At 33.4% G+C, this 26,316-nt stretch overlaps 1 protein-coding gene across 2 annotated transcripts; it reads right to left on the bottom strand.

The window, feature by feature from the left end:
- Positions 1-1,315: 1,315 nt before the first annotated feature.
- Positions 1,316-22,655, bottom strand: LOC123893635 (symplekin). Of its 2 annotated transcripts, XM_045943400.1 has the most exons (27): positions 22,112-22,655; positions 21,846-22,005; positions 21,377-21,469; positions 20,084-20,186; positions 18,720-18,882; positions 13,536-13,710; positions 13,043-13,171; positions 12,335-12,943; positions 11,588-12,211; positions 10,978-11,043; positions 10,075-10,185; positions 9,728-9,973; positions 9,337-9,384; positions 9,114-9,248; positions 8,267-8,419; positions 8,110-8,172; positions 6,934-7,044; positions 6,746-6,829; positions 6,610-6,657; positions 5,605-5,679; positions 5,253-5,348; positions 4,273-4,353; positions 4,117-4,188; positions 2,917-2,961; positions 2,753-2,836; positions 2,502-2,605; positions 1,316-1,944 (listed from the first exon to the last, which is right to left on the bottom strand). In XM_045943400.1, the coding sequence occupies exons 1-27, from the start codon at positions 22,315-22,317 to the stop codon at positions 1,830-1,832; spliced, it is 3,999 nt and encodes a 1,332-aa protein (XP_045799356.1). In that variant the 5' UTR covers positions 22,318-22,655; the 3' UTR covers positions 1,316-1,829. The 2 variants fall into 2 exon arrangements, with proteins under 2 accessions (XP_045799356.1, XP_045799357.1); XM_045943401.1 differs by lacking the exons at positions 1,316-1,944; positions 2,502-2,605; positions 2,753-2,836; ... (17 more) ...; positions 13,043-13,171; positions 13,536-13,710 and adding an exon at positions 17,054-17,467 and having other exon boundaries at positions 22,112-22,567.
- Positions 22,656-26,316: the final 3,661 nt, after the last annotated feature.

Here is a 26,316-nt window from a genome sequence, read left to right as displayed (position 1 = left end):
CAAAATGTACTTCACTTGCCCTAAAATGCTATAAGAAAACTGTTCTCAGATATTATTTATTTCCAGTAATAAATCTATACAATTTTTAACTTTTTATTGCCATTAGGACAAATTGGAAGCACAAATTTTGTTTTGTTTGGTACACTGAAAAAATTTACTAGTGCTTGTTAAGAGGACAAAATGCAAAGGGAAAAATATTCCAAATGGCATGGTTGTTCAACTTCAACATAACCTGGGTGTCGGTTAATGCTAGTCAATTAGTAAGGACGTACCACTCACTACTCTCGGAGGTTATTTAAAAAAAAAAAAAAATCACTATTCTCGGCTTATATGTTCCTTGTGCTTTAAAGTTATTAACGGGGATGAAAATGGATATTCATAGGGTTAATGATATGAAATTTGTATTTATTTTATATCTATGTGAGTATCCGCTAAATGGATAATCTACAAATTTTGAAATATCCACGGCTATTTATAAATAATCATGGATAATAATTTTAACAAAATAGTGATTTTTGTAAAGAATTTTTTTTAATCACCTGAAATTTGTTCACTTTCTTTTAAAGAATAAAAAACAATAATAATACCAAGACATTCATTTTCCTTATTTTTACCAAAGAATAATAATATCAGTACATTTCTCTTATATGTTGGTGTTTTTAGGAGCTAACGATATAGATGGGAACTTGAAGAGTGATTACCACTAACGATACATTTCTCTTATCAGTACATTTCTCTTTTTGTTGGAGTGTGATTAGCACTACTGTCGATTCCTTAGGCATAAAGAATTTACTTAACTAACGAGTTTGACAACATTGGTTCAAGAGAACTTGAAGATTTATGGTTTATTTAAAAATTGAGAATTTAATAGAATAAGAAATTATTAAATGACCAAAATGGATAAGGCTTTTTGTTTCAGTTTTTTGTTGAAAAAAATAATCATCTTTAAGAATAATGCATTTGTTTGTTATAGTTTCTAAAAAATCAGAATTAAAGGAAACAAAAAAACATCAAATGAGAAATGAAAAAATAAATCTTTGCAGAAGAGAAAATAAGTGTCAAAAGTTGAATGTAATTTTGTAATAAAAGTCTTTTTTTTTTTTTCATAAAAAAGTGATTTTTACTATGATAAACAAACATAAAATGGGAGCTTTTAGAAATTTCTAAATTATTAATGGCAATTTGTTTTATCGAGATGAATTTTTTAAAATTGACGGTATACAAATTCTAATTATTGAGTATTTCAAAGACACAGCTGGATAAACTCACAGAAGGGTAATTCCTATAGCTCTAGCAAAATTGAGACTTCTTAATGTTATTGGGGATTTCAGAAACTTAATTGCATCTTACCATTATCAGGACTATCGCATCCTTTGGAGAATGATGACCATGCAATCACATATATGAACACACAATACAGTCATATTTCATGACCAAAAAAGGAAGAAAAAAAAAACATCAAAATTGGATGAATAATAATAAAATAATAAATAATACAATGGTAAAACTACAAAAAAAAAAAAAAAACACTATGATACATTCATGGAAGGGGCTGGGTGGATTTCCTAGAGCACCGGAGAATGAGGTTCCAGTCATGGAAAGGAAACTTGTTGATATAATTGTGAATGCGCGCCCTTGATTCGACTGGGTATATAAACACTCAATAAGCTGCATTCTGGATGGTACAAACAATCTGTCGAGGCTCACTATATGAACTATTTATTTGTGAATTTTCTCTTTGGTTGCATTGAAACCCCGGATATTGACCAATCTCACTGATCATATTTTCAACTGCGCCATGGACTAAATTTCTGTTAGTCACTTGACTATCATGTCAGAGTTGCCCCACTAACTGAAGTACTTGTCTCAGAATGGTGCATTGGTGTTGGTAAATGTTGCTGTACATGCGTTTCAGTTGCAAGACCGAGAACAGCTAAAGTTGATCTGCGCATTTGATATTGTAATTTTAGATTCAGTAAGTATCCCAGAATGCAAAGGAGAATCTCAACTCAAACAAAAAAGTGTAATATATTTACTTCAAAGCATATCATACATTGTTTTAAGGTAACAATGATGGACCAAAAATTTGTGATCATTTCACATTTAAATATCTTACCCTAATTTACTAGCTCAGGAATAATAGCTGACAATTATATCATTTATAGATAGATCAGTTTACACAACCAAAAAACTTAAGAACCCTACAGGAGTTACTTCCTGTCTTTAGTTTTTACAAAGGATTCACGGTCATCTGTTTGGCATAAAAAACAAGGGGGGCCTCGGAGATTAATTTTAAGAAAATTGTTATTTCTTGAGTAGGAATGAATATAATATATTGAACTAAATGTGTGCCCTAATGAAGTACTTAAAATTCATTATAGAAGTTCTTAAATGCCTCCTTTTCATGACTTCATATTAAACAAAAAATACACCCTGATGAAGTTCTGCAGAAGTTCTTGAATGCCTCGTTTTCTAAAATAATGATATCTAGAAAAGCTTACCTACTAAGTGAAGATTTTACAGTTGGTTGGTTGGCATAAGAAGCAAGGGGCACTCTGAGATTAGCATGCCTGTTGAGTGCACTTTCCAATTGTTGAGGTGGCAACTGCAAGGAGAATACCAAAAAGATTATGATTCAACCCGACATAACCAGCTTTAAATATAAGGGGGATGCGGGTGCACACCACTTATAATTACTCAGGCCATATCACAAAAATAAACAAGATGTTGTGTGAAGTTGAGAATGCAGTACCTGCAATAATACATGAAAAGAACGTGGCTGCGTCTGATATACACATTTTAAGAAACCAACCCAGAGTTTTGGCATGCGCCACACCTGCACTCAGAATAAAGTAAAACATTAGCTGTTGAAAGTCCTTATTGGAATGACTGGAATTCAAGATTAAGTAAGCATACCTGTCTAGTCACAAGTTTTGAGAGTATCTCCATAACAAAATCAACCTAAACAAAACATTAAAACCATATAAGTTGACAATTTATCCATGTCATCCCTGATATGATACAAGACTCCCATACACTTACACAAGTGTGTACATTATAAGATAATCCTGAACAAAAAAAAAAACTTTGAAACCACCCTAATTGAAGTCTCGGCCTACATAGATCAAATGACATTGCAACGCTCCGTCATATATTGGTCACTTCTAATTCTCTCTTAGTGGTTTATTATCCATTTTTCTTAAGTCTTCTTCAACCTGAGTATTAGATTATCCTCCATCTAGTCAACCACCAGACCACCCATTACCCAAGTATGCAATCGAGAGAATAAGGGTGTGAGCAAGGAGCGTGGGAATACCGATGAACAAGAATGGGATTGTTGTTAATTTGATATAACAGAGTGCCTGAATGACACAGAATAGGAATTATTATAACAGAATGTGTGAGTGGAGAGAAGATAAGGCATCCTGTTATGGGTGAAGTGGGTAAATGTAGGGAAAATCTAAAAGAGTGGTAGGAATTGAGCAAGTCAGTAGGGACGGAGGTTGAAGTCCCTCAAAGTACTGCTCCTTCAGTCTTTTTTATTCCGTTAATCATTTCCTCGTCCTGGCCATCTTCCATTGTTCGCCAGATAAAAGTGGGAGTACGGGGTTTTTTATATCATAAATTCAATAAAATATAGATTTTCTATCCACCGCCTAATTATTGGTTTCCCCTAATATTTGTTATATAATAGACGAAAATGGTAAATTAATATGGACCTGCATTGAAAGGAAGACTTATCTTTGGCAATAATGATGAAAAAATTAGGAGCAGTGCCTTTGACGCATTAATAAAGCAAACAACTATCCCTTATATTTGTAACTAGATACTACTCTACTTTACTTTCTACTAAATACTTTTTTATTATAACAAAATTCCATACATGAACCAGCCTGAAAATAAAAGGATTCAGAAAAGAAATCTTGGTTGATCAATTTTGATTAAAAAGGCGGAAATAGAATATAAAGTTTAATCAGCCATATCTCATAAACTACTAAACTGATGTATTCACAATTCATTCATGCCAGAAATAAAATAGTATATCTTAACACTCAAGAAATGTATTACAAAAAGCAACAGTGCATGTATATCAAAAAAATTGAAAAACAAATTTACCAGTGCAGGAAAAGCATCAACTGCCTGAATAACGGTTCTCATGAAAAGCAGTGGCAACGGAGTTTGATCAACCTGAATTTTTTTACAATGAGGCAAAAAAGAATTCAGGAACATCCTGTATTATTGGCCAAACATGAAAATACTGAATCTACTTACCATCTGGTTCAATGCCTTGGCCAGAACCTGCTGAGTAAACACTGTACGTTGTTCAAAACAAGCCGAGCAAGCATCTGTAATCTGATAGTGCAAAACAATAATTCAGAAGTTACCAGTTATGTTTTAAGGGTCTTCAACAGTTGATATAACATACGGATCTAATATTGGTGAATAAGATCATACAGCTAATCAGATTTTGATTAGGAAAATGGTAGCGGACATATGGAAAAATGCTATCATTATTTGTTACTGGAAACCATAGTTGCATTTTAGATGGCACACCATGGTTACAACAATTACAATCAGGCCAACACTTTTAATGCACTAGACAAGAACAGTGTTTGCATTATGCCTACACAGTGCTAGTGCTTTTCACCCACAAGTAGAAGTCCGGGAGGTTTTTTAAAGTTTTCAGGGCACAAAACTCAGCAAAAGCATGTGATGTGTCCTATGAAGCAGAAACTCGGACACCGGACACACACCGAGACACGGCTGATGTCCAAAATATTTGACATCAGGAGACAACACGTATACACACACACACCAATCACCGTATATTATACAATCTTGACTTATTTTTTTATTAATTTCTTTTCTCTCTCTCAATCAAATCAACACTTAAATTGAATGTATTTTTATACGGTGTCAACTTTGTTGAAATATCATTGCTCGTATAATTAATACGACAAAAATCTAAATTGAGAATTAGGATTAATATATTAATCTTTAAAAACGAAGTTATGATAATTATCACAAAGAATACCAAGAGGAATCATTTACAATGTATTCTTTACATAAACAATCTTAAGATAAGAAGATGGATCGTGTATTTTATAACTAGTTAATCTTATGATAAGGAGTCCCACAACAAATGATAAGAGGCATCCTTTTGTTATTTGTTTCAAAAAGTAAAACATCTAATCTAAGATTAGGAATCAGGACTCAATATATGTAGGTACATAAAATGATAGAAGACATGCCTTTTTAAGTGCAAGGCCATCTTTCTCGGGAACAATTCCATGGATTGCAACCAACACCTCTACAGGTGTTAAAGCTGGACCTGTATGAGCTGAACCCTGTCATGAAAAGCTTTGTATACTTAGCACCCATTTAAAGAGGGAAAGATAAAGAATATATGAATTTACACTGTGCAGTTAAAATTTCACATTCTGTTGAGGCCAACTTAAATATAGGTGGCATTGTAACCCAAAAGGAAACTGATTTATGAAAGTGGACTGTGAACTAAGTGAGGTAATGCCTCAGACTCTACGGTAACCCAGAATAATGAGTAAGAAACAAAATATGAAATTCAGCTTGAGAATTCACATATACCTGTAGTATGTGAGCAAGTGCCCTTTGAAACTTTTCCAATGGAAGGTCAACAAGTCGTGGGAAAATTGGTAAAACCTGCAACCATAAAATAATTGAAGCTGAAACCTAAAAATATCCACCATTCTTACAACAAAAACATGCCAATCAATACCACTTTTACATTGCCTCACGTGCTTACTTAAAGTCCTGACATACTAAGGAAAAAATGTTGAACCCGGATGAAAATGAAAACATCTTCAAACAAGTCCACAACTTAACTTTATCATTCTATAGAGATGGTGGTTCAAAAACAAAACACGCTTACTGTAATTTCTAGGAATAAACATTACCAGCTGGATCTAAATTTGACATTGTACAGAATCTACAGATACTTTCAATAAACTAAACACCAAGTGAAAAGGAGGCTTTTAAATGAGAATCCTATCATCTAGAAAGTATTATTGATAAGAATACTGAATATCTACCCATCATCTAAGGTATAAATATTCTGGATAGAATCCTGAATTATGCTGCCTTGTTCTTAATTTCTAGTCACACATACTTTACTACGGATGTGGATGAAGTTAAGTGATTGCAAGCCCTTTTAACAGTACTTATAAGACTATCGTTTTCAACCCTGAGAACAAAGAAGATTACCTATACAAATAAATAACTTAAACAAGATGAGAAGTAAAAGCACCCCAAACAATAGCTATCACCCCAAAACAAAACAGGGGTAAGCAATTATGATAAAAACTCTTAAGCAATTATGATTTCAATCTGTTATGTTAGTTCCTAAAAAATCTCCACAAATATATAAATGGTAAGATGTGATTGGAAGCATGTGTAAAATAAACTTACACAGATGGTGTATATAAATTAAATCTAAATATTTTATATGCCAAAATGAGATGCATACATACAATTACATCAATTCCATTTTAATTTTAATTTTTTTTTGGAGTAATTTTAATTTGTTTAATGTAAATAGAAAAGAAAAAATGAAAGAAAGCTAATAGATATTACCTCTGTTTTGGAGAGCGATGACAATAATGGAACGAGAATTGTGACATCCTGCAATGGAGAACCAGACTTAATAAGAAAACAACCAAATCAAAGCATTGGCAGAAAATTTAACATTGCTTTTAGCTGTTAGACATACTCTAAGTTTTGTTTCATATAAATGTTTAACAGTAGATATCAAATCAGAAGATGGAGTTGTGTCTTGAGTCAATATTTGTAGCACCTTCAAAAAACAACATCAACATCAAAGTCAGCATTCATGTGCTACCAATATAATTTCGGCGACAATAAAATAAGCTATATTTGGCAATGAGAACATAAAACTACCAGTGTCAGAAGATTTTCACTTCCTTTTGGTGGATCAGATATGATATGGAGCAATTCAGAATACGATTGCCCGAGCGCTCTCACAAGATTTGGAATGTGGCGATGAAAAGCCTGCAAAAGGATTATTAAAAAAATGGAAGCGTTAAGCAAAGAACCACCACGGCCAAAAATAGCTGGAAAGCAAAATAACAATACAGAAGGTAAAGGGCAAACTCCTTTGCAGTACAAGGCCGTGATTAGAATGATAAACGTAGGTGAGAAGTTCGTGTTTTCATAGCAAAGTAGTTATAATTGGATATCGTGCCACACACAAGCAAACTTAAACCCAGACAAAATCTATGAGACGGAAAGTGGACAGTTCAGTTCAGGCACATGCTCAATCTTTGTTAGGACTTAGGACCTCACAGGAGGTGTTTAAGTCATTATAGGGTGTCTAAATAATAGCTATTATATTAGAAATTAGAAAGTAGTAATTATTCATAATATATAATAAATTTATTCTTGAATAATATCTTGGTGAAGATATTATTCAATAATATCTCCTCATAAATAAGTATATTTTATTAGTAATAAATAATATCTTTTAGTAAAGATATTCTTTAATAATATTTCCTAAGTAGTATTTAAGAATATGGTTTAGGGTTTGAGAGGTAGGAATGACAATAGTTTTTCTGTTTAGGCCAGAGTACGATTCCTCTCTGAGTTGTGTCGGAGCTTAGCTCTGGGAGTAGTTAGAGTAACCCTCTACTACTATTTACGTTTATTATAAATAAAGCACCCTATTATTATATTCCCATCAGTTTTCGTGCATTTTTCTTGGTGTTGTGCTCCTGTTTGTGGTTACAGGACTCATTGGTTTCTACCAATCTTGGTAAACAAACATATTCTGGACATTTTATACAGACTGAAGAAAGATATGAGTTAATCTAATTTGCTGCATCCTACAAAATATTAGCAAACTAACATGGTCACCACAGACCTTGGCTATAGACATTAAATAGTATGATTGTACTCTAAAGACCAGGACAAATTTCATAACTCTGATTAGACTTTAAGGTCGAAAAAGGCTCTTAACTCCTCGTGTGAATGTTACACGTAGACACAAGTAGACGAGTAACCTAGTTATCTGTTCATTGCAACAATTTACTGATAACCTAACATAATAAACAAAAATACCTGCTTTACAGTTCTTGAGGCTTGTCCATATACATCAAATACAATCTGTAGAAGACTGGGTTTCTGCAGGCATAAGAAAACTGTGTCAGCTACCAAAGAAAATGAAAAGTAATCGTCGTTGTCAAGAGTGAAGCTTTACATTATACATAAAACTAACCTTTGTACATAGAGCAAAAAATAAAGAAATGAGGCGTTGTGCTTCAGAAAACGATATAGATGAAACACTTTGAATTGTTGGTTTAGCAACTCTAGTAGTGTCATTTTCAGACTCAAAAGCCTGTGAAGTACCACTTATGTCAAGACTTTCGACCTGAAAAGTTTAATACGCCACTATCAATGATAAATTTATCAAACATGGCAAAAGATCAAAACCACATCTCTCTAAGTTTGACAGCTTTTTTAGAAAAAAAAAAAAGGATAAATAATTAGACAAAACGCGATCTATGTCTAATCTTCAAACCACAATACATTTAGTCTTATTTTGCATAAATACAACAAACTATACATGCTAGCCAAAAATATACTTTCTTGATATTTTATTTATAGTAACAAATACAAAAATAGTTCAATATAATTTGTGAGAAATGAATGTTTTGGAATTTCTTAAAAGACGTCTGGGGCCTAACTCAACGACACAAAACCGGCTTGTGAGGTGAAAGATGCCTCCCATCTATACACACATTTTCAAACCACATCTTATCCAATGTTGGACTCTCAACACACACCCTGCCTGGCTCGACCTATGAAGCGTAACCTGATAGTAAGTGGCCCAACAGATCTTGCATAGGCTTTGATACTATCGTAGGTTTTTATATTCAGCTAACTTATCCATAAAAAGCTGAACTGTATGGTGACGAATGCTTCCTATTTATAAATATATTTTCATGTCATGTCTTATTCAATGTGGGACTCTAAAGTCTCAACAGAATTCTCTGCATCGATCATCACGAGGAAAAGAACTTAAAGAAAAGGTAACAGAAAAACAGTAAGTTCAACACTTGTACCTCCATTCTTTGTTCAGTAGGTCCCGATTGCGCTGCATCTGAAGCTTCATGATCTACCGCAGAGAGAAGCATTTTTGTTGCAAATTTCACAACATCTTCTGCAATGTAACTAAGCTGAAAGAGCTTGTTTGTCACCTGTCCAACACAAGCAAAATCATTTTGTCAAATTATCAATAAACAGTTCATTTGATTTCGTACAACAAGAGGTTTCCATAGCTTATACCAGCCGTATAGCTTTAGCTCGAATCTCATCCTGTGGGTGGACAGCACACTGCCATAGTTAAGAGATTAAAGATTAGAAAGGCAACATAATAAACAGTTCCACCAACATGAAAAGGAAAGCCAACACAAAGAAAACAGGCAAACAAATAACAGTTTAAATAATGGTTATTTTGCAAAACAATGGACTTGATAATCCGATACATAAAAAGCAAAGTATTTCTTTAAAAAAAAAAAACCACTGAAAAATATGCAAGGTAAGGATGTGCCTACAACGGATCTAACCCCTCCCTCAACCCCCCATTCTTGGAGCTTTATATAGCACCAGGGAAGATAACATTCACAGTCCAAATAACCAATATTATGCTGCTAGGGACTCATGAATGACAGCTTACCTTCAATGCTATTCCTAAGCAGCCTTGGCGATTTTGTGGGCGCCCCAAAATTAAGCTCCAGATAGAACCAAGGCCTTGAGTTACACGCTCAATGTCGCGGATAATTTTTCCGTCATGATCAATAACATCAGCATAGCATAGATCCTCCAAAACCTTCAAGGCAGATTCAGGCAGAAATGGAACTTCGCTAAGAAGTCTGCTAAAAGACTTGTCTGTAGCCGGAAAAGAATCCAAGAGAGTTTTGGCCTACACAGAAGTAACAAATCTGAGTGTTTTAAGACTGAAATTAACATCAAAAGACATAAAAATGTCATTAAAAAAGACCAAACAATCGTTTATGAGCATACCACTCCCAAGAGAAAGTTATCATATAAAACAGAAGATGAAGAGTTTCCAGCTGAATCCATTATCATCAAGGAATGGAGATGGTACAGAACATGCAGAACAAGTTCGTGGCCCTGAGAGTTCATTTGTAAGTAATATTTTAGAATTATCTAAAAGAAATTAATGAACAGCAGGGGGAAATATGTTAGAATTATTTTACGACCAAGAAATTAATATGGAAGAATTTTGCAAGCCACCAGTCACCCTTTTAAAATTCTTCAGCTACCAATAAATAATAATTATGATGGTTCATCACATCCATATTTGAAGAATTGACAGACAAGTTCAATCCTTCAATCTATCATTATTTAACACACTGCCGATTGTTCAGTTTTCCTTAAATATGTTTCCCCAAATCATTTTTGTAACTTAGCAACACAAACCGGCAATGCGACATGTGCTAAGGATTATTTGATAGCTAAACTATGATCTATCGAGTAGATTCAGGAAAATGAAACTTCAGAAAATATGCTTTACAAATGACGTTCTAATAGAAGATGATTCATCTGAAGTACTAAATACCATCAGACATATTTTATGCCTCTTTCGATAAATGTTGTATAACTAGCAAGACGGATTAAAAATTGACAAGGTCAATCCCTATCGTTATTAATAGTCTGAGGCTCTGAGGCTCTGAGCCAAGTAGTAAAACTATGTGCACTTTGGCTTTAATGCGTGAATAGCAACTAGCAAAGTACCACTTTACAAGAGAGTGAAATGTTTAATAATACTAACAATGGACATCATCATCAAAATGGTGGAACAGAACTGGAAAAATGTTCAGCAAATTTCTGTAACCGCATTAAAAATATAAATAAATTTATTTAAATAATAATAGAACGGATTCTAAAATGCAGAAGAGGCACCTTTCGCCAGTGGTCTTCCAGAATGTGTTTTTGCAGCATCCCAGTGATCACATTATCGCCATCAATCTGCAATAGAGCCAGAATAATACATGATAATGCTACTCAGAACTTGTGAAGACTAGAAATGATTAAAGTGATCTCCTCTTGGTGTACATAAATTGCTCAGAGCTTGCATTACAGTTGACTCTTTTATGTCATGTGAATTGCTGCAGTTAGTGTTCAGTTTGGTATAATATCTTTCTCCTATTTTTAATCCTTTAAGTAGCAAAAAAACTACCACATATTCAGTTTAAAGTATACAGCCAATTTAAGATCATCAGTATAATTTACCCTAAAACTTAGTAAGAGAACAACCAGTTCAGCCCACAACCAAATCATTTTTGTCCTGTAAATCTTACAATCTGAAAATTTTCAGTTGTACCTCTTAATTTTTTATGGTTAAGTAAATTCACTTTATATGGTAGCATATAAATGCTAAATAACTAAACATCAAGAATATAGACCACATATGTAAAAGATATAAAATAAAAATAAAATAAAAACAGCACGTTAATATCTTCAAATATAATTGAAGTCCTGGATCAATAGAAAGACGAAACAATATTTTTACCTGAGCTACAAGTCTTGCAAGTAGTGGCATGCAAAACTGCTGACATTCTGCCCCGTGCAAATGTGTGTATGACTCTATTATATGGCTAATAGCCATGTGTTTCACCTTACTTTCATGTTCTTGGGATAGTTGAATATATGGTGGAAGCTGTGGCAACTCCAAACAGGTATCTTCTGATGTGGATGACACTTGAACGTCAAGATAAAACTGATCAAACTCAAAAATAGATGATGAATCTGTCCCGTTTGTTTCAGTATCATCCAAAAGATTTACTGTACTCGGATCCTCATCTATTGAATTGGTGGAAGAGACCCCAGGATCCAAAGAAACATTTGTTTCCATAACCTGGTGATCTACAGGTCTTTCAAGAACCTCTGTTTTGGGAGTAACCCGATCAGGTCCTGAAATTGGAGGACCTTCAGAGATCATATCCTCATTTTTTAGTTTGATTGTTAAATCTGATTGGGTATCGTCATCAGTGCTTGCAACATGATGTGACGCAGGTTTAGTAAAAGACACAGGATCCTCGGATTCTAGTTTTGTGGCACAAGTATCATCTGTAACTGAGATAGCTGCTCCTCCAGGAGTTATCGCTCCACGTCGTGGATCCAGACGACGGGGATCCTGAAAATTTGGAGTTCAATGAAACTCAATTTGTGTTTTAACTAATAAATATTAACCGGAAGACAAATTATTTAAATATCAACTGGAAGATATCAATTCCTGCAAAGATCAAGCGGACTTTACCCGGCGTGGATCACGTTTAGAATCGGCAGGAAGGTTACTGAGGTTGGAGGTGTCGGATGCTGATGAGGTAGTAGCAGTGGACGTAGTTGAAGGGAATTGTGCTTGGGCAGAGGCAGACAAGGATTGGACAGAACTCGTTGAAGCAGGTGCTGCTATAACCTGCGATTGACTGACTTGGGAAGCTACTTGGCGAGTTACTGATGGATTTTCAAGCCTTGCTAGTGGTGGGGGTGCCTTAGGCAAGTGCTTCATATTAGCTACGACAATATCAGCCAACAGATCAGGATGAATCTGTGAAATAAGTATTTCAAGAGATTTGGCGCCTCTTTCTCCTTCAGCAATCAAAGCACCAATAACAGCAATCATTTGCTCCACGGCAGTTAGTTCAGTTTCAGGAACAGGAGCATTAGGTGACACTCCGTTAATGGAGCTAAGATCCCGGCCCGAATCATTTATTTGAGCAGGTAAAGTAAAGTCAGAGTCAGGACCAGAACGAATCCTCTTAGCGCTGGCATCATGGCCATTGGCCAATTGTTCATTATCATGAGGAACAGGTCTTTTCCTAGATAATTCCCCAGAAATGGGCAACTGAATTGATGGTTGATCATCCTGAAAATTAACTATTGAATAAATAAATGGGGAAAACTAGTGCTTGGTATCAGAAGCTTACTTATCAGAAAAAAAAAATAGTAAATCACTGCTACTTGCCTTGCTAGCTCGAACATCACGGGTAAAGCGATCACCACTTTTAATCATTTTGTCTACTTGCCGAATTACCTGATCAGCAGCATCCCCCGCATTCATAGCTCGCAGGCTCCTTATCAGTCTTTCTCTTGACTAGAAACATTCAGAAAATAATTCTTTCAGATGATGAGTCTAATACTTATTAGATATATAAACACCAATCCTTATCGCTTATGAGCAAAAGATCCTATTAGAAACTGTTTCCATACTACTACTCTCTTCCTACCTATACTTGTGATCATTCACTTTGTTATTCATCACAAAATGCTAATTGTGGCCAAAAAATGAACAGAAATATATGGAGTTTTTTGTATGATACAATAACAATGTTTCCATTTGGCCAACTTTTCACAGATACAAAGTAAATATCTAAGCTCGATATTCATTGCCATACAATTTTGAGAGATATGTCACAGCTTAAGTTTGAGGTTCAAATTTAGAATAAAAACACATTTACCTCTATTATCGGAGAATAAGTGCATCTTAGAAAGCCCAAAAAAGCTGTTCTTAAAGAGTACTGAACACTGACAACATGACATCCTTTCACTGTTTGAACATTTGGATCAAAATCAAGCAATTCTGAAAAGATGGTATCATAGTGTTGTGACCTTTTCCTTGCAATGGCCGCTAAACTGTCAAAACAAATCATTTACAGGGTTAGACTTGAAATGACATTTCATGACAGTCATTGGCACTTGGCAGCAAGAAAAGAGAAGCAGCACCTTAATCACAGCGACTACATGTAATGCTACAGAACAACAAAATCATAATGCATAAACTTGGAAAAAAATTAAGATCTAAACTTTTGGATAAAAAAACATGTCCGTATCTTTCACAAGTAACACTTCAGCTCATCCATTCAAAATTCTAGCAGCAGACAATCTAACTAAAAACACATGGATAGTTTTTTCTAGTATCAATAACAGACAACATTATATGCACAATGTTCAAAGTATCTGTATCTCATTAACTAATCCTGCCTAATATTTTCTTTTAAATTAATATTATAACATCCAATGCAGATGGGGGATTCCTATCAGAGTATGGGACAAAATGTCTTTAAACGATGTCAAAAACAACCTGAATCAAATGCACCAATAGTATATTAAAGATCTTGCTAAAATTCTAGTCATCTATCTTGATTCTTGAGATGAATCAAGGAACTTAGGTTTCTTACTGATACTAACTGGAAAAGTAAAGGGTGAGAATCTGACTGGAGCAATAAATAAATGCACTAGAGATTGTATGGTAGTAAAATAGTTAAAGATTGGTAGTAAAAACAAAGGAATTAGATTTTAATGTTGTCACTTGACATGATGTTATGCCATCTGTGCAACTGACCATAATCAGTGAGAAAAAACATTATTGCTCCAAAATTACCACAGCACTTTTACAACATTTTTTGAAGAAAAAAATAAGGGCTACTTGGTTAGAGAAAACATCTGTTTTCATTTCTTATTTTATCTTTTGATCACAAAAATGCTTAGATTGTCTTCACTTTGTTTCTAGTTTTCAAAGTGTTCTCTGGGAAACAATAAAATATTGTTTTCAACGTTTCATTTATAAAACTTTGAAACCAGGAAACATAGTAAAAATACTATGCCATTTTTTATAGTTTTAACTTTCAACAGATCTGAGTGAAAATTTTCAAAATAAGACAGACCACTCCTTTCTATGCTATCACTTCATAGTCTAACATTCTGACTTCTAGTCTTTGCATTCATTTCTGTCCATTTCCATATAAACTAAGCTAAAGGGAGAAGCTATTAACCGTGTAGCACAGTAAAACAGAAACACAATCTGAGAAACAACATAATGCTACAGAGAAAAGTATGCTGCAAAGCTAAACTGAACCAAAACTATTTAAGAAACTTAAAAGCCAGACACTCACAGCCTCTTAATTTTATCAAAGACCAGTATGAAATACTCAACTTAATAATTATGTATATGTAAATAAATTGTATTCTTATAAAAAAAACACTTTGCATGCATAACCATAAGGAACACATTTCAAGCCCTTGTCGGTGATCGAGTACAAACTAATACATTACCAAATGGAAGATAATGATGAAGAAGAAAACAGATATCAGAATAACCCAGTAAGACCAATAAGCACATGACACTATCTTTTTCTAATCCATTCAATATTGAGATACACAAAGGCTTTGATAAAGCAGAGAGCAGCACTAACCTAATCCATTCCAATTGAAATATGATATTGCAATTTTTCATATTTCTATATAGCACACACAAGGTTTCAAAGATTGAAAACAAAAAGTGTATCCAAAAATAAAAAAGAAAGCACAAGAGGAGAGAATAGAGTGGTGTATAAGACAGAACCCTCTATCTAAGAGGAATATAAGTATCAAACCATGCAAGGACATAACTAACATGTAACATGCTAACAGCTGCATCTCCTGATTGATTAACAACAAAGAAAACATAGAACTGCAACAAGATTATCCATAATTTCAAGATGACCAAGTACGAAATGCTAAAGCTTGTAAAAAACTGTGATGGCAGCACACAATTATTAAAACTCTCCCTACAGTGAACAACAAGTAAAAACTTAGCCTAAAGCTTGTAAAACTGTGATGTTCTTTAAGAAACTACATCTGCATCTTATATAAATATAACCTCAAATCCTTTACTCAAGTTTGAACATTCAACTTGGAAAAGAACACAAAACATAGCAGAAAAACGCAAAATGTAGCACTGAATTATGTTACAATACATGCTTAGCACAATTATAGAATACCACAACCACTACCTTTAAACAAAAAATCATTTTTTTGCAGCAAACCCTTGCTAAAGCAACATCATAAAGAAAAAGGCATCCAACTGTTGTGGATAGGAAAATTGCATTTTTCCAATGGTTTTGGCAATTAGACAGTTTGGGCAGCATATGCAAGCATAAAATCTTAAATCAAACATGTCTAAGCAAAATTGCATACCAGGATGCACTCAAAGTAATAAATAGTTAACCCATTCATTTTTGTGAATTTTAGGCAGAACCCAGCATGATTCTCTCTAATCTGAATTTGAAAAAACAGCTGAAAATTTACATTTTGACCTATATGAATCATTAAATTCCTTATTTTGTGAATAGAAATGTGTTGCAATGCTACAAAGTGTTCCAATATTCTAATGAAAGTAAACTGATAATGATGAAGTCACAACTTTTCACATAAAATAGTGCACAGATATATCACTCATCATCAACATGGTAAAGAAAAAGCAGTCAGAAATCAAACATATGCTCCAGCTATGGACCATGCACACACATGATGTGTTTGTTACTGGTATAAGCTGAAAAAGCTAGCTGCTGGACAATATCAAAGAAATAACCCTGATCTCATCTTGTGGAAATGACAAAATGATGCTTCCAAACTTCAGAAGCAAAGCTTTTTGAATCACAGTTGATTTCCTTACATTGTCTGACAGTTTTTATATAAATATGTATGCAGTAAACTGATATGTCCCTCTTATATAGTCACCGGTCCCATGTTATTTTCCAAGCCAAATATAGTAACTGACGAGCACTGTGCATTGTCATTAGGAGGATAACATACAGACTGGTACAACTCAATGAATACTTCTTTTTTCTTTATTACTTATTTTGGAGATGTTTAAGACTTCAATTTCTCAAAAAACGTGTTTATAATAATGCAAATGTATCATGAGACCATGATTAAAAAAAATATTAAACCCATCATTTATCATATTCCTTGCTTGCTGATACTTTTGAAGTATATAAGAATAGTTAGATAACTTGGACAGAACTCTAAATTGTACATCCATGTCATAAGATTAATTTCAAACGCAGGTTAAGAATGCATATCAGTTGCACAGATGAAACAGGATAAACAAAAAAGTTGCAATTTTGAAACTGGTTGTGAGACCGGACAAAAGATCCACATAACAGAATGAGCTAAAATGGGATGAAAAATCGAGAGAGAAAGGAGCCAAAACAAATAGGTAACACAAGCCCACAAAAATAAATTTGAATAATTGAAGCATTAATTGTGTACTGTGCATCAGCTGTTATAATAAATACATTAACTGTGCATGCGCTTACAGCACAAAATTTTAAACAGTAAATGGTCTTCTCTTAACAGTTTACAATAATAAACTGCATCACTTGACCACAATGTTTCCTCAGTTCACGAGATGATCATTTTAATGCATCACTTTAGATTTCTATCACCCAGCCAACTGGTGCTCCAAAGTATAAATAATGGACCGTCTTACATATTTGTATGACTGTAATTTCCATTATATGAACCACCAATGCAGAAGCATCCAAGTCCATTAACTCTTCATAAAGAACTGGTCTCATGCTGCAATGTTATAAAGAAAAGCAGTTGAACTTGTTCTATCCATGAGTCCCTGCTTCAATGAACGCTCCATAGTTTTGAACATAGTAAAACCACAGGCAAAATGGAGTTATATGCTAAACTTTTAAAGCCTTTCATTTATCTTAAGGCATATAACGGAAAAAGTAGTAGTGATTAAGGCAGAAGCACTATACAATATTTTAAATTTTTAAAATAGCACATATTATATTATATAGAATACATTGCAGCTGCAACAAAGGTTTTCAATATATGTATGTAGTTTTAATCGATTGAACTTTAGAACCACTTTACGTTTGGCATAGATTAAAATTGCATAAAGAAGGATAGCTAAACATATAGGCAGTGATTCACTCACATGCAGTGTAAATACACACAACTAGACATCCTAAAAGAAGGGCTTACGAGAAAAAATGTTGACCAGAAATGTATAGACTTAGGCATGTCTGTATTTTGTGGCAGTATTTGAGCTTCCGTATTTTCTTTTTTCTCTTAAACCTCTGTAGCCAGTATCTTTGTTTACATTTTTTTGTTTTTGTACCCTTTCTTTTCTGTCATTAAATTACTGTTCTTTTATCCAAGAAAATATTTAAACATTCATGATTCCCTCCAATTTTACTTTCATTTTTATAGACTATAGTTACACTTTGTAACTCACTTCTAGTCCAAATGCACTATTTTTACGTCCACTTATTGCATTCATATCATTTATTTTTAAACCATTATAAGGGCTTGAAGGTTCATTATCAGTCATGGAAAATGACATGGCCCTAAAAAGGCAAAATCAAAAGCAAGATTGAGTACCAAAAGTCCTGTCCAATCTCAGCATGTATACCATTAAAAAGGAGAGAAAGAATTATTTAAAGCATGGCATATGCTTGTGCTAGATCGTTACCTTACTGAGGTTAAAAACAACAATCAAGTTCCAGAATACGCATATGCAACTAAACAAACATATGTTAAACACAGATATGAAAGGTGTCAGCATAATCATTAACACTAGTTATGAGGAGGAAAAAAAAGTATGCCTAGGAAAGGAACAAAAACAACACATACGTAGATATATAATATAAAAACTGTCTGCGACTGTTATCTAAATATTCGTTAGCAAACAGCAGTTACCATGCAATAATGAGAAAGAAAGAGAAAAAACTTTATATGCAACCACATAAGTTTAAGAAGTGGCTCACTAGGCAACTTGTACAGGACATAACACCATCAGAAATGAAAGAGAGAACAATATTATGCAGACAAAGGACAATGACAGCTACCACAATTAAACTCACCAATTCACAACAGCAATTGTCAAGCAACCAGGGAGATTGCCAGTGCACTGCAACAATTTTAATAAAATGCCAATTGTCCTATTTGCCTCTGTCATAAGCACCATTTGATCGAGAACAGGGTGAGAACCCACCAACCATGAGATATTAACAGCCTGTCGGACTCCTGCATTTAGATCAGCATTAACATATGAATGAGAAGATGTATCCTAGATTGGATCATGAGAAATAATCTGCACCCTAAGAAAGCAATGCCCTCTATGTAAAGAATCCAATTAAATTTGTTAGAATATATGATAAATATGAAATAATATTTGGGCTGTATCTTGGAGTACTTTAAAATAAAATAGATTATCTATAAAGATTGCTTTCCATATCTCTTTATATTTCATGATCTGTTTCCTTAACTAGGTTTAGGAGTGTATTATTAATATAAATAACGGCTAGTATAAGTCCTTGGTATCGAAAGTCAAACAATAATCAGAACACAAAGTCTTTAGTTATTCTCTCTTTCCTTCCTGGTCTAAAACCCTCTAACTTCAACATAGGATCCTCTATGTCTTGTCACTATTCCTATTTTTAAAAAATATGTAACTCAATTGTAACAATGTCATTATCTCCATACTTCTATTTTTCTTATCAGAGTCATGCACATATTCCGACCACCCTTTCTCTCTTAAGAATCTCCTTTAAAAAGAAATAGTTGTGCCTCTGCGCTCGTCAAGCCAACTTAGCTTTTTGGGAGGTTAAACTGCCGTTGAAGCGGACATTTCGAAATGACAGCATCGAAGATTTATATATTATTATACGGTAACGGTTATCCCGGACTGCGTTCCGGAAAAAGTGGCCTACTTGAAATGAAAGAAAGGGCGAGCACCTATCGTGCGAGTTGCATACATGAGTTAGTTAATTGTTCATTCACAATTACTGTACTATTAATTAATTGATATTTTCAATAAATTAATAATGTTGCACAGAAAAATACTGACCTTACTTTAAAGTGTATAAATTAAGATTTTTATCCTATCCTCAAATCATCCTATGCACTTTTTTTTCACTAACAATCTTCAGTGAAATCTCTCTAGCAAATGAGTTAAATACTGATGTATTAGAGATAAATTAGCTATAATTCGCATCAGCTACCCATTGTCCTCTAGATGGTGACTTCTCCCATCTCAAATAATGAGTCATGTCAGGATGAATTATTTGTGATTGTGATGCACACCAACCACATTTCTTATTTTCTACGGTATCTTAAATTTTCTTTTTGTATTGAACAATAATCACATATCGAAGTATTTTTCTTTCTCTTCTCTCCTTCCTTATTTAAAACCCTAAGACATAAAGAAAATTTGTACAAGCAATACCTTCGGTGGCTGATTTGTCAGGATCACTGATGTCAGATGTAAAAAGTAATACAAAAATCTCCAAGAATTTCAGTGCCAGCAACTTTATTCCATAAGAACCACCCTACAAAATCAAGTAAATTAACTTTCAATTCTCAAATAATAATGAAATATAAAAAATACACTGATTTCCACCACCACAAGTTCAAGTAGAAAAGAATGACATTCACATTCCAAACAAGGAATAAAATGGAAGAGAAAATAACCAGTGATTGACAGATGCTTAAAACTTGATTAGTTACTCATATTATAACTAATATGCAATCTAAAATCTCAGAAGACAACTTTTGGAAACATTTAAAATTCACAAAATGGTAATCAGAAGGGAAAAAAATCCAGATAAAAAGCCGCAAGTGACAGACAATAACTACCAACAAAGATGTGTAAAATTCAAATATTATTAACAAGTAAACCTGCCGGAAGACTTTTCTTGGACAAATTGCAAGACATTATTAGCCTATTTCCTACATTGTTGTGTGCACCTTAAGGTAGACAGGCATCATCACCTATATTGTCCTTACCCATCTAAGGTAAAGCACCAGAGAGTAACTACTAATATCATAAACCACATAGATCTGGTAACCACATATACAAAAACCTTGCACTGAGTGAAAGAACCCCTGAGATTGTTATGTCTTTCAATGGTCGTCCAAAATTATATACAAAAATAAAACTGGCAAATGTTTTGAAACAACAGGCTTGTTTGACTAGACATGGATTGAATAACAAATATTATAAAACTGCAGGGTTCAATAAGCTGAACAAAGTTAAATTATATGTTTTCCAAAATGTAACAATTTCTAAAGGATGAAGATAGTTGTTAAGAAGTTACATAACAGATCTGAGATGGCATGTATATGGGTTTATAAATTAGAGGAAATCCTCACCTTTCAAGCCGGTTTTGTAGGGTTGAGTTAGGCCCAACTCTCAATTCTAAGATGGTATCATAGTCTCTCCAAGATCCGTTGGGCCATATGCTATCAGGCTTCCACTATCAGGTCACCCACCATTTATATCCATGCACCAAGCCCAATAGTGTTGGGCGTGAGGGGGTGTGTTAAGTCTCACATCGGATGTGAGATGGGTTGTATATGGGTTTATAAAATAAAGGTAATCTTCACCTTACAAAACGGTTTTGTAGGGTTAAGTTAGACCTAACTCTCAATTCTAAGAATAGTAATATACAATAAGACAACACTATCTGTGCAGAGGTCCCCAAGAAATTAAAAGCCGCAAAACTTAGTTAGTTGTTACCTCAAGAGCAATCTCAAAAACAGCCTCCTTGAACTTTAGCATCCACATCCAAATCTCTTCTAACCACCTCTCTACTTTGCCACATTGTTGAAACTGTAAATTTTTCCAAAATAAGGCCATTTGTCAGTATCGCACTACATATCAAAGTCACAGAAATAGAGGAACTGACATGGGTACAAACAAGCTCTTTGTCCCAATGAAATCCTTCTTTCTTAAAACACAACGAGAATGAAGGTCATAAAACCATTAAAAAAAAAAGATAAAAATTGTAAATAATTCAGATTAATTACCAAAGGTTTTCAACAATTCAATACTATGGAACCCACATAAATCCATTAATAATATCATATGATTTCAGTAGTTACTATTATGTGTAAATCATGCCAGTCCCAGATACATCACTGTAATCCACTCAAAATAACATTTATGTTTGTAAAAAATTCTGAAGGAGGGTTACACTATAAATTACCTGCAGAATCAACTCCTCAAAACAAGCACAGAATATATTAGTGCCACTAATAATAGACTGTTTTACAACAGTTACATCACTGTCTCGTAAAAATGTTAATAATGAAGATATCAATGCAGGAGAATGTTCAACTGCTCTAAAACCAATCTCCTCAATTATCCTGAAATACAATTTATAAATAATCAGCATAAATTAAACAAGCATAAATTAAACATACACATTCATGCATAAAAAATTGAAAAGATGAAGAATTGAGAAATTGTTACTGTATAAGCAATTTGCGAACGAGGCTTTCATGAGAAGATTGAAGGTCAAGGAGATAAGGGAAAAGGTCAGCAGCGAGAGAAGGATCGATGGATAAAAGAAGGTCTTTGGCTTGTTTTAGGGAATTGGTTTTGACGGAGATGTCACCGTGGTTATTGGCGGCGGCGAGGAGAGAGAGGACTTGGTCTTTGGTTGGAGGTGCGGCCATGAGTGTTAGGGTTTTGAAGGAACGAGTGAGAGAGAAGAGAAGATGAAGAAAAAAGAAAAAGAAAAAAAAAGGTTTTTGATATAAATATAAAAAATTGTAATTGTATGAGAATGAGGATGAAGAAGAAGAAGAAGAAGAAGAAGGGTAAAATTGGGAATTGAAGGTTGGAATCGGCGGGGTGTTCTTATTAATCGCAATCCCGCCTGGGCTCGAACGGAGTTTGGGGCGATTGCGCACATTCAGAATTCAGATTGCGAGTGGGAAATTTATTTTATCCACTTATTTTGCCAAATAAATATTTTTTTTATTTTTTTGTATTAAAAATAATTTGTTAATTCGTAATGTTTTTTTTTTCTACAATAAAAAATAAGATTAAATATATTTTTAGTACCTACATTTTACCTTATTGTCAAGAATAGTCCATGCATTTTTTTTATGGTGTAAAAAAATCTTACAATTTTTTTGTTATCAAGTTTAGTCCTCACCATCCATTTTTTTAACGGAGTGTTGATGTGGCGCAGTAAACCAATAACATGGTGACACGTGTCATTTTCCACAAGAGTTATTGTACACCTCTTCATACCAAATCTTTCCTTTTATCTTTCTTCCTCCACCAACAACCACCAAGAGGTATTACTTTTTTTTGTTAACGGGTGGAATATCATGTGTACTTGAAAAAAAATTAAAGTACTTGCGTGTGATATACGTCATGTTTTGATTGGCTTATTTTTTAACTGCGAAATAACTTATGCAAATAAATAAGTTTTTATGTATTATTCATAAGTTTGTCGAGGTAGTTTGTGAAAAAAAAAAAAGAAACTTATGAAGATACAATTTTTGTTAGTGGGGACTTGTGAATTAACATAAAAACATATTTACATGCATAGTTATTTTTCATAAGCTAAAAAATAAGTCAATTCAAACAAATTCATGTACTTGTGTACCAAGGTAATTATCCGATATTATTATTTTTAATTAAAACGCTTATTAAAATTATGTTGAAATTTATGTAATAAACCTCTTATAAATATTTTTTTTTAATGTAAAACTTACTCTCTTTTTCTTAATTTTAACCCTTTTAATCTACGGACATTTGAGGTTGTTCAACTTTTAAAAATTTTGGCAGAATCTTGGTTTTTCTACTAACACGTAGGAGCACAATATATAATTCACAAATCAATTACACATTTTACAAACAGAACGACATTTGAGAGTGCATTTAGGAATTTTAACTACAATGATTCACACGTCCATGGCCTGTAATGATTGTTTACTCCAAATGTGTATATCATCATCCTTACAAGTGTTATAGTCGAAAGAGTTTAGTCGTAAGTTTATTAGTATACATAAAACAAAAACACAAATTAAGTTGACATTACAAAATAAATGATGCTATTTATTTTAAAAAATGAATTAATCTGAATCGGGGTAAAGAGATTTGTTCAATTGACAGTGGCTGAATAACAACTTCGGTTTATTAATGAAGGGTGATATCTGCAAACACCCTGACCGTAAAAAAAAAGTGAAGTGGAAGTTTAAGTATGTGAGATAAAAAAAACATGTTATTGAGAAAGTTGGGTGTTAATGTTTAGAATTGTCTTTGTTAGTTGTTGTTGGATTGTTGACGAAGCTTTGACCATTGAAATGGATTGGGCTTGTTAGATTAGGTTTCTAAGGGATCGAGTCTAAACACATTTAAGAACCTAAATCTATATATATAATTCCTAGATAGTTCTCCTACTATCCATCTTAACCCTAATCCACATCACCCACTTACATCCAATTAAATCACACAATAATGCCACATCACTTCCTTATATTATATCATTTTCATCTCTATTTTTTTTTGTTTCCACATCACTTCCTTATATTATATCATTCTCATCTCTATTTTTTTTTATATTATATCAATCTCATAATAAATAATAAAGAATTATGTTTCTCCAATTATCCAAAAATTGATGTCACAAGATGTTACAATTTTCTACATTATTATTGAATTATACCTCTCCAATTATCCAAAAATTGATGTCACAAGATGTTACACTTTTCTACATTATTATAACATTTCTTAGTGACAATGAAGATGAACATAGTTGGATTCTCTTTCAACATTTATCTCATTTAAATGTCAACCGTTTTCATAGAAACAACAAAGAGTTTATAATTTAGTCACACAAAAAAATACGAAGAGTGTATACATTATTGACTTAATTACATTATAATTTTATAGAAGAGTGAAGGTTATGCAAAAAGTTAGGTTATGGGATTGAAATATATAATAACCATTATCATTATCATATTTCATTCAATTTTAGTGTGTCGCCTATGCGTTGCACTATTGCATTGGCTGGCGCACCCCACAAAAAAAAAAATCATTCAATTTTGATGGTCCGTACTCATTCTCTATACATATAGGTATATATATTGGTTGGAGGAAGTGATAAGTACATCACTTTTATATTATTATTATTATTATTATTATTATTATTATTTTCATTTTATAATACTTATTGTTACAATTTATACGAATAATTTTTCAACATTATAATATAAAATACCACATAACACCTGTGCATCGCACGGGTGTGAGACTAGTTCATAATAAACTATCAAAAACAAAAAAGACATTGACACACATGTGATAAAACAAACATAAATAAAACAAACATAAATATTTGGGTTTAGGCCCTCTATGTTATAAAAAAAAAAACATAAATAAATTTATAATGTACTCAATGAGATAGTGTATCCAAAAAAATGATTTGTTTAGAATGTAATCAATGAGATGAAATAAGATGAGATAACCTATACAATCCAAAAAAAGAATTGTTTACAAATACTATGTATTGAATAGTCATCAGTCATTACAATGATGAGAGTCTAGCAGTACAATGACGATTGTTGCACTCCTTCATCGACCACTTCTTCCTCCTCACTCTTCTGATCCTTCTCATATCGATTTTTAAGGAATTCATCAATCTTCTGTATTAATTCCATGTTACCGACATTTTTATCTTCTTCAATTGCAGTGATCAACGCCAATACAAAATCACTGACATGGCAACGCCACTTCCTATAGTAAGCTGAATAGCATGCATTCTCGACGGATGCAAAGATTATCCCGAGATTGTCATCGGATACCGAAATCTGTTTTGTGTCTGGCCCATATTATCTCTTAAATTTCATTTCATCAACGACCAAAGACGAATTGCAAAATACTAAGAATGAGGTTATCCTGACACCTGGGGGAATGAGACTTAACATTGTCTGCAACTGATCTGTTGACAGATAACTTCCAGACCCGTCCTTGTCTGGTCCGGTAAGAAATCCCAAAACACTGCCATTATTGTCATCCACAAGACTATGACCCGAGATCATAAAGACAAGTTGATCTCTCGATTTTGCATTTCGTATCATTTGCTGCAAGTTTTCAATGATCACTGCAGAATTCAAAGGATTGCGGATTTTTAAATATCGTTTAGTTCTGGTGGACTTTTTAGAGGGCTGGTCAATCATCACCTTCACATTCTTTGACCGGAAGCGAAACCGTGTGGATAGAATGTGTTTCACGAGAATGTGTTTCACACTTTATTCCATTTTTACCCTTTAATTTAATAACTACCCACTCTAAAAAATAAACTACCCACTATCAATTATGTAATTTTATATTTAATAACTACTTTAAAAGCTAATTTTACCAAACACTTTAATTTCAATAAGCTAGCTTTTCAGCTATCAGCTATAAGCTAGCTTTTCAGCTATCAGCTAGCTTTTCAGCTATCAGCTAGCTTATAGCTTATTTTTACCAAACAGACCCTAAGTGGAACAACTTTCCTCTTATTTACCATGTTTTTAGGGAATTTGTTATTTAATAATGTAGTGATAACTACTATTAATTTATTAATTTGAAAGTGCGTGAACCATTTGTGGGAAACTTTCTCAACCGTATAAATTAAATATCATCGCATCCCTATTCTTCATTTGGGTTCTTTAGAT

This window comes from Trifolium pratense, linkage group LG7, assembly GCF_020283565.1.
Source record: "Trifolium pratense cultivar HEN17-A07 linkage group LG7, ARS_RC_1.1, whole genome shotgun sequence".
NCBI lineage: Eukaryota > Viridiplantae > Streptophyta > Magnoliopsida > Fabales > Fabaceae > Trifolium > Trifolium pratense.
Note: the sequence above shows the minus strand (reverse complement) of the source record. Positions and strands in the feature narration are given on the sequence as shown.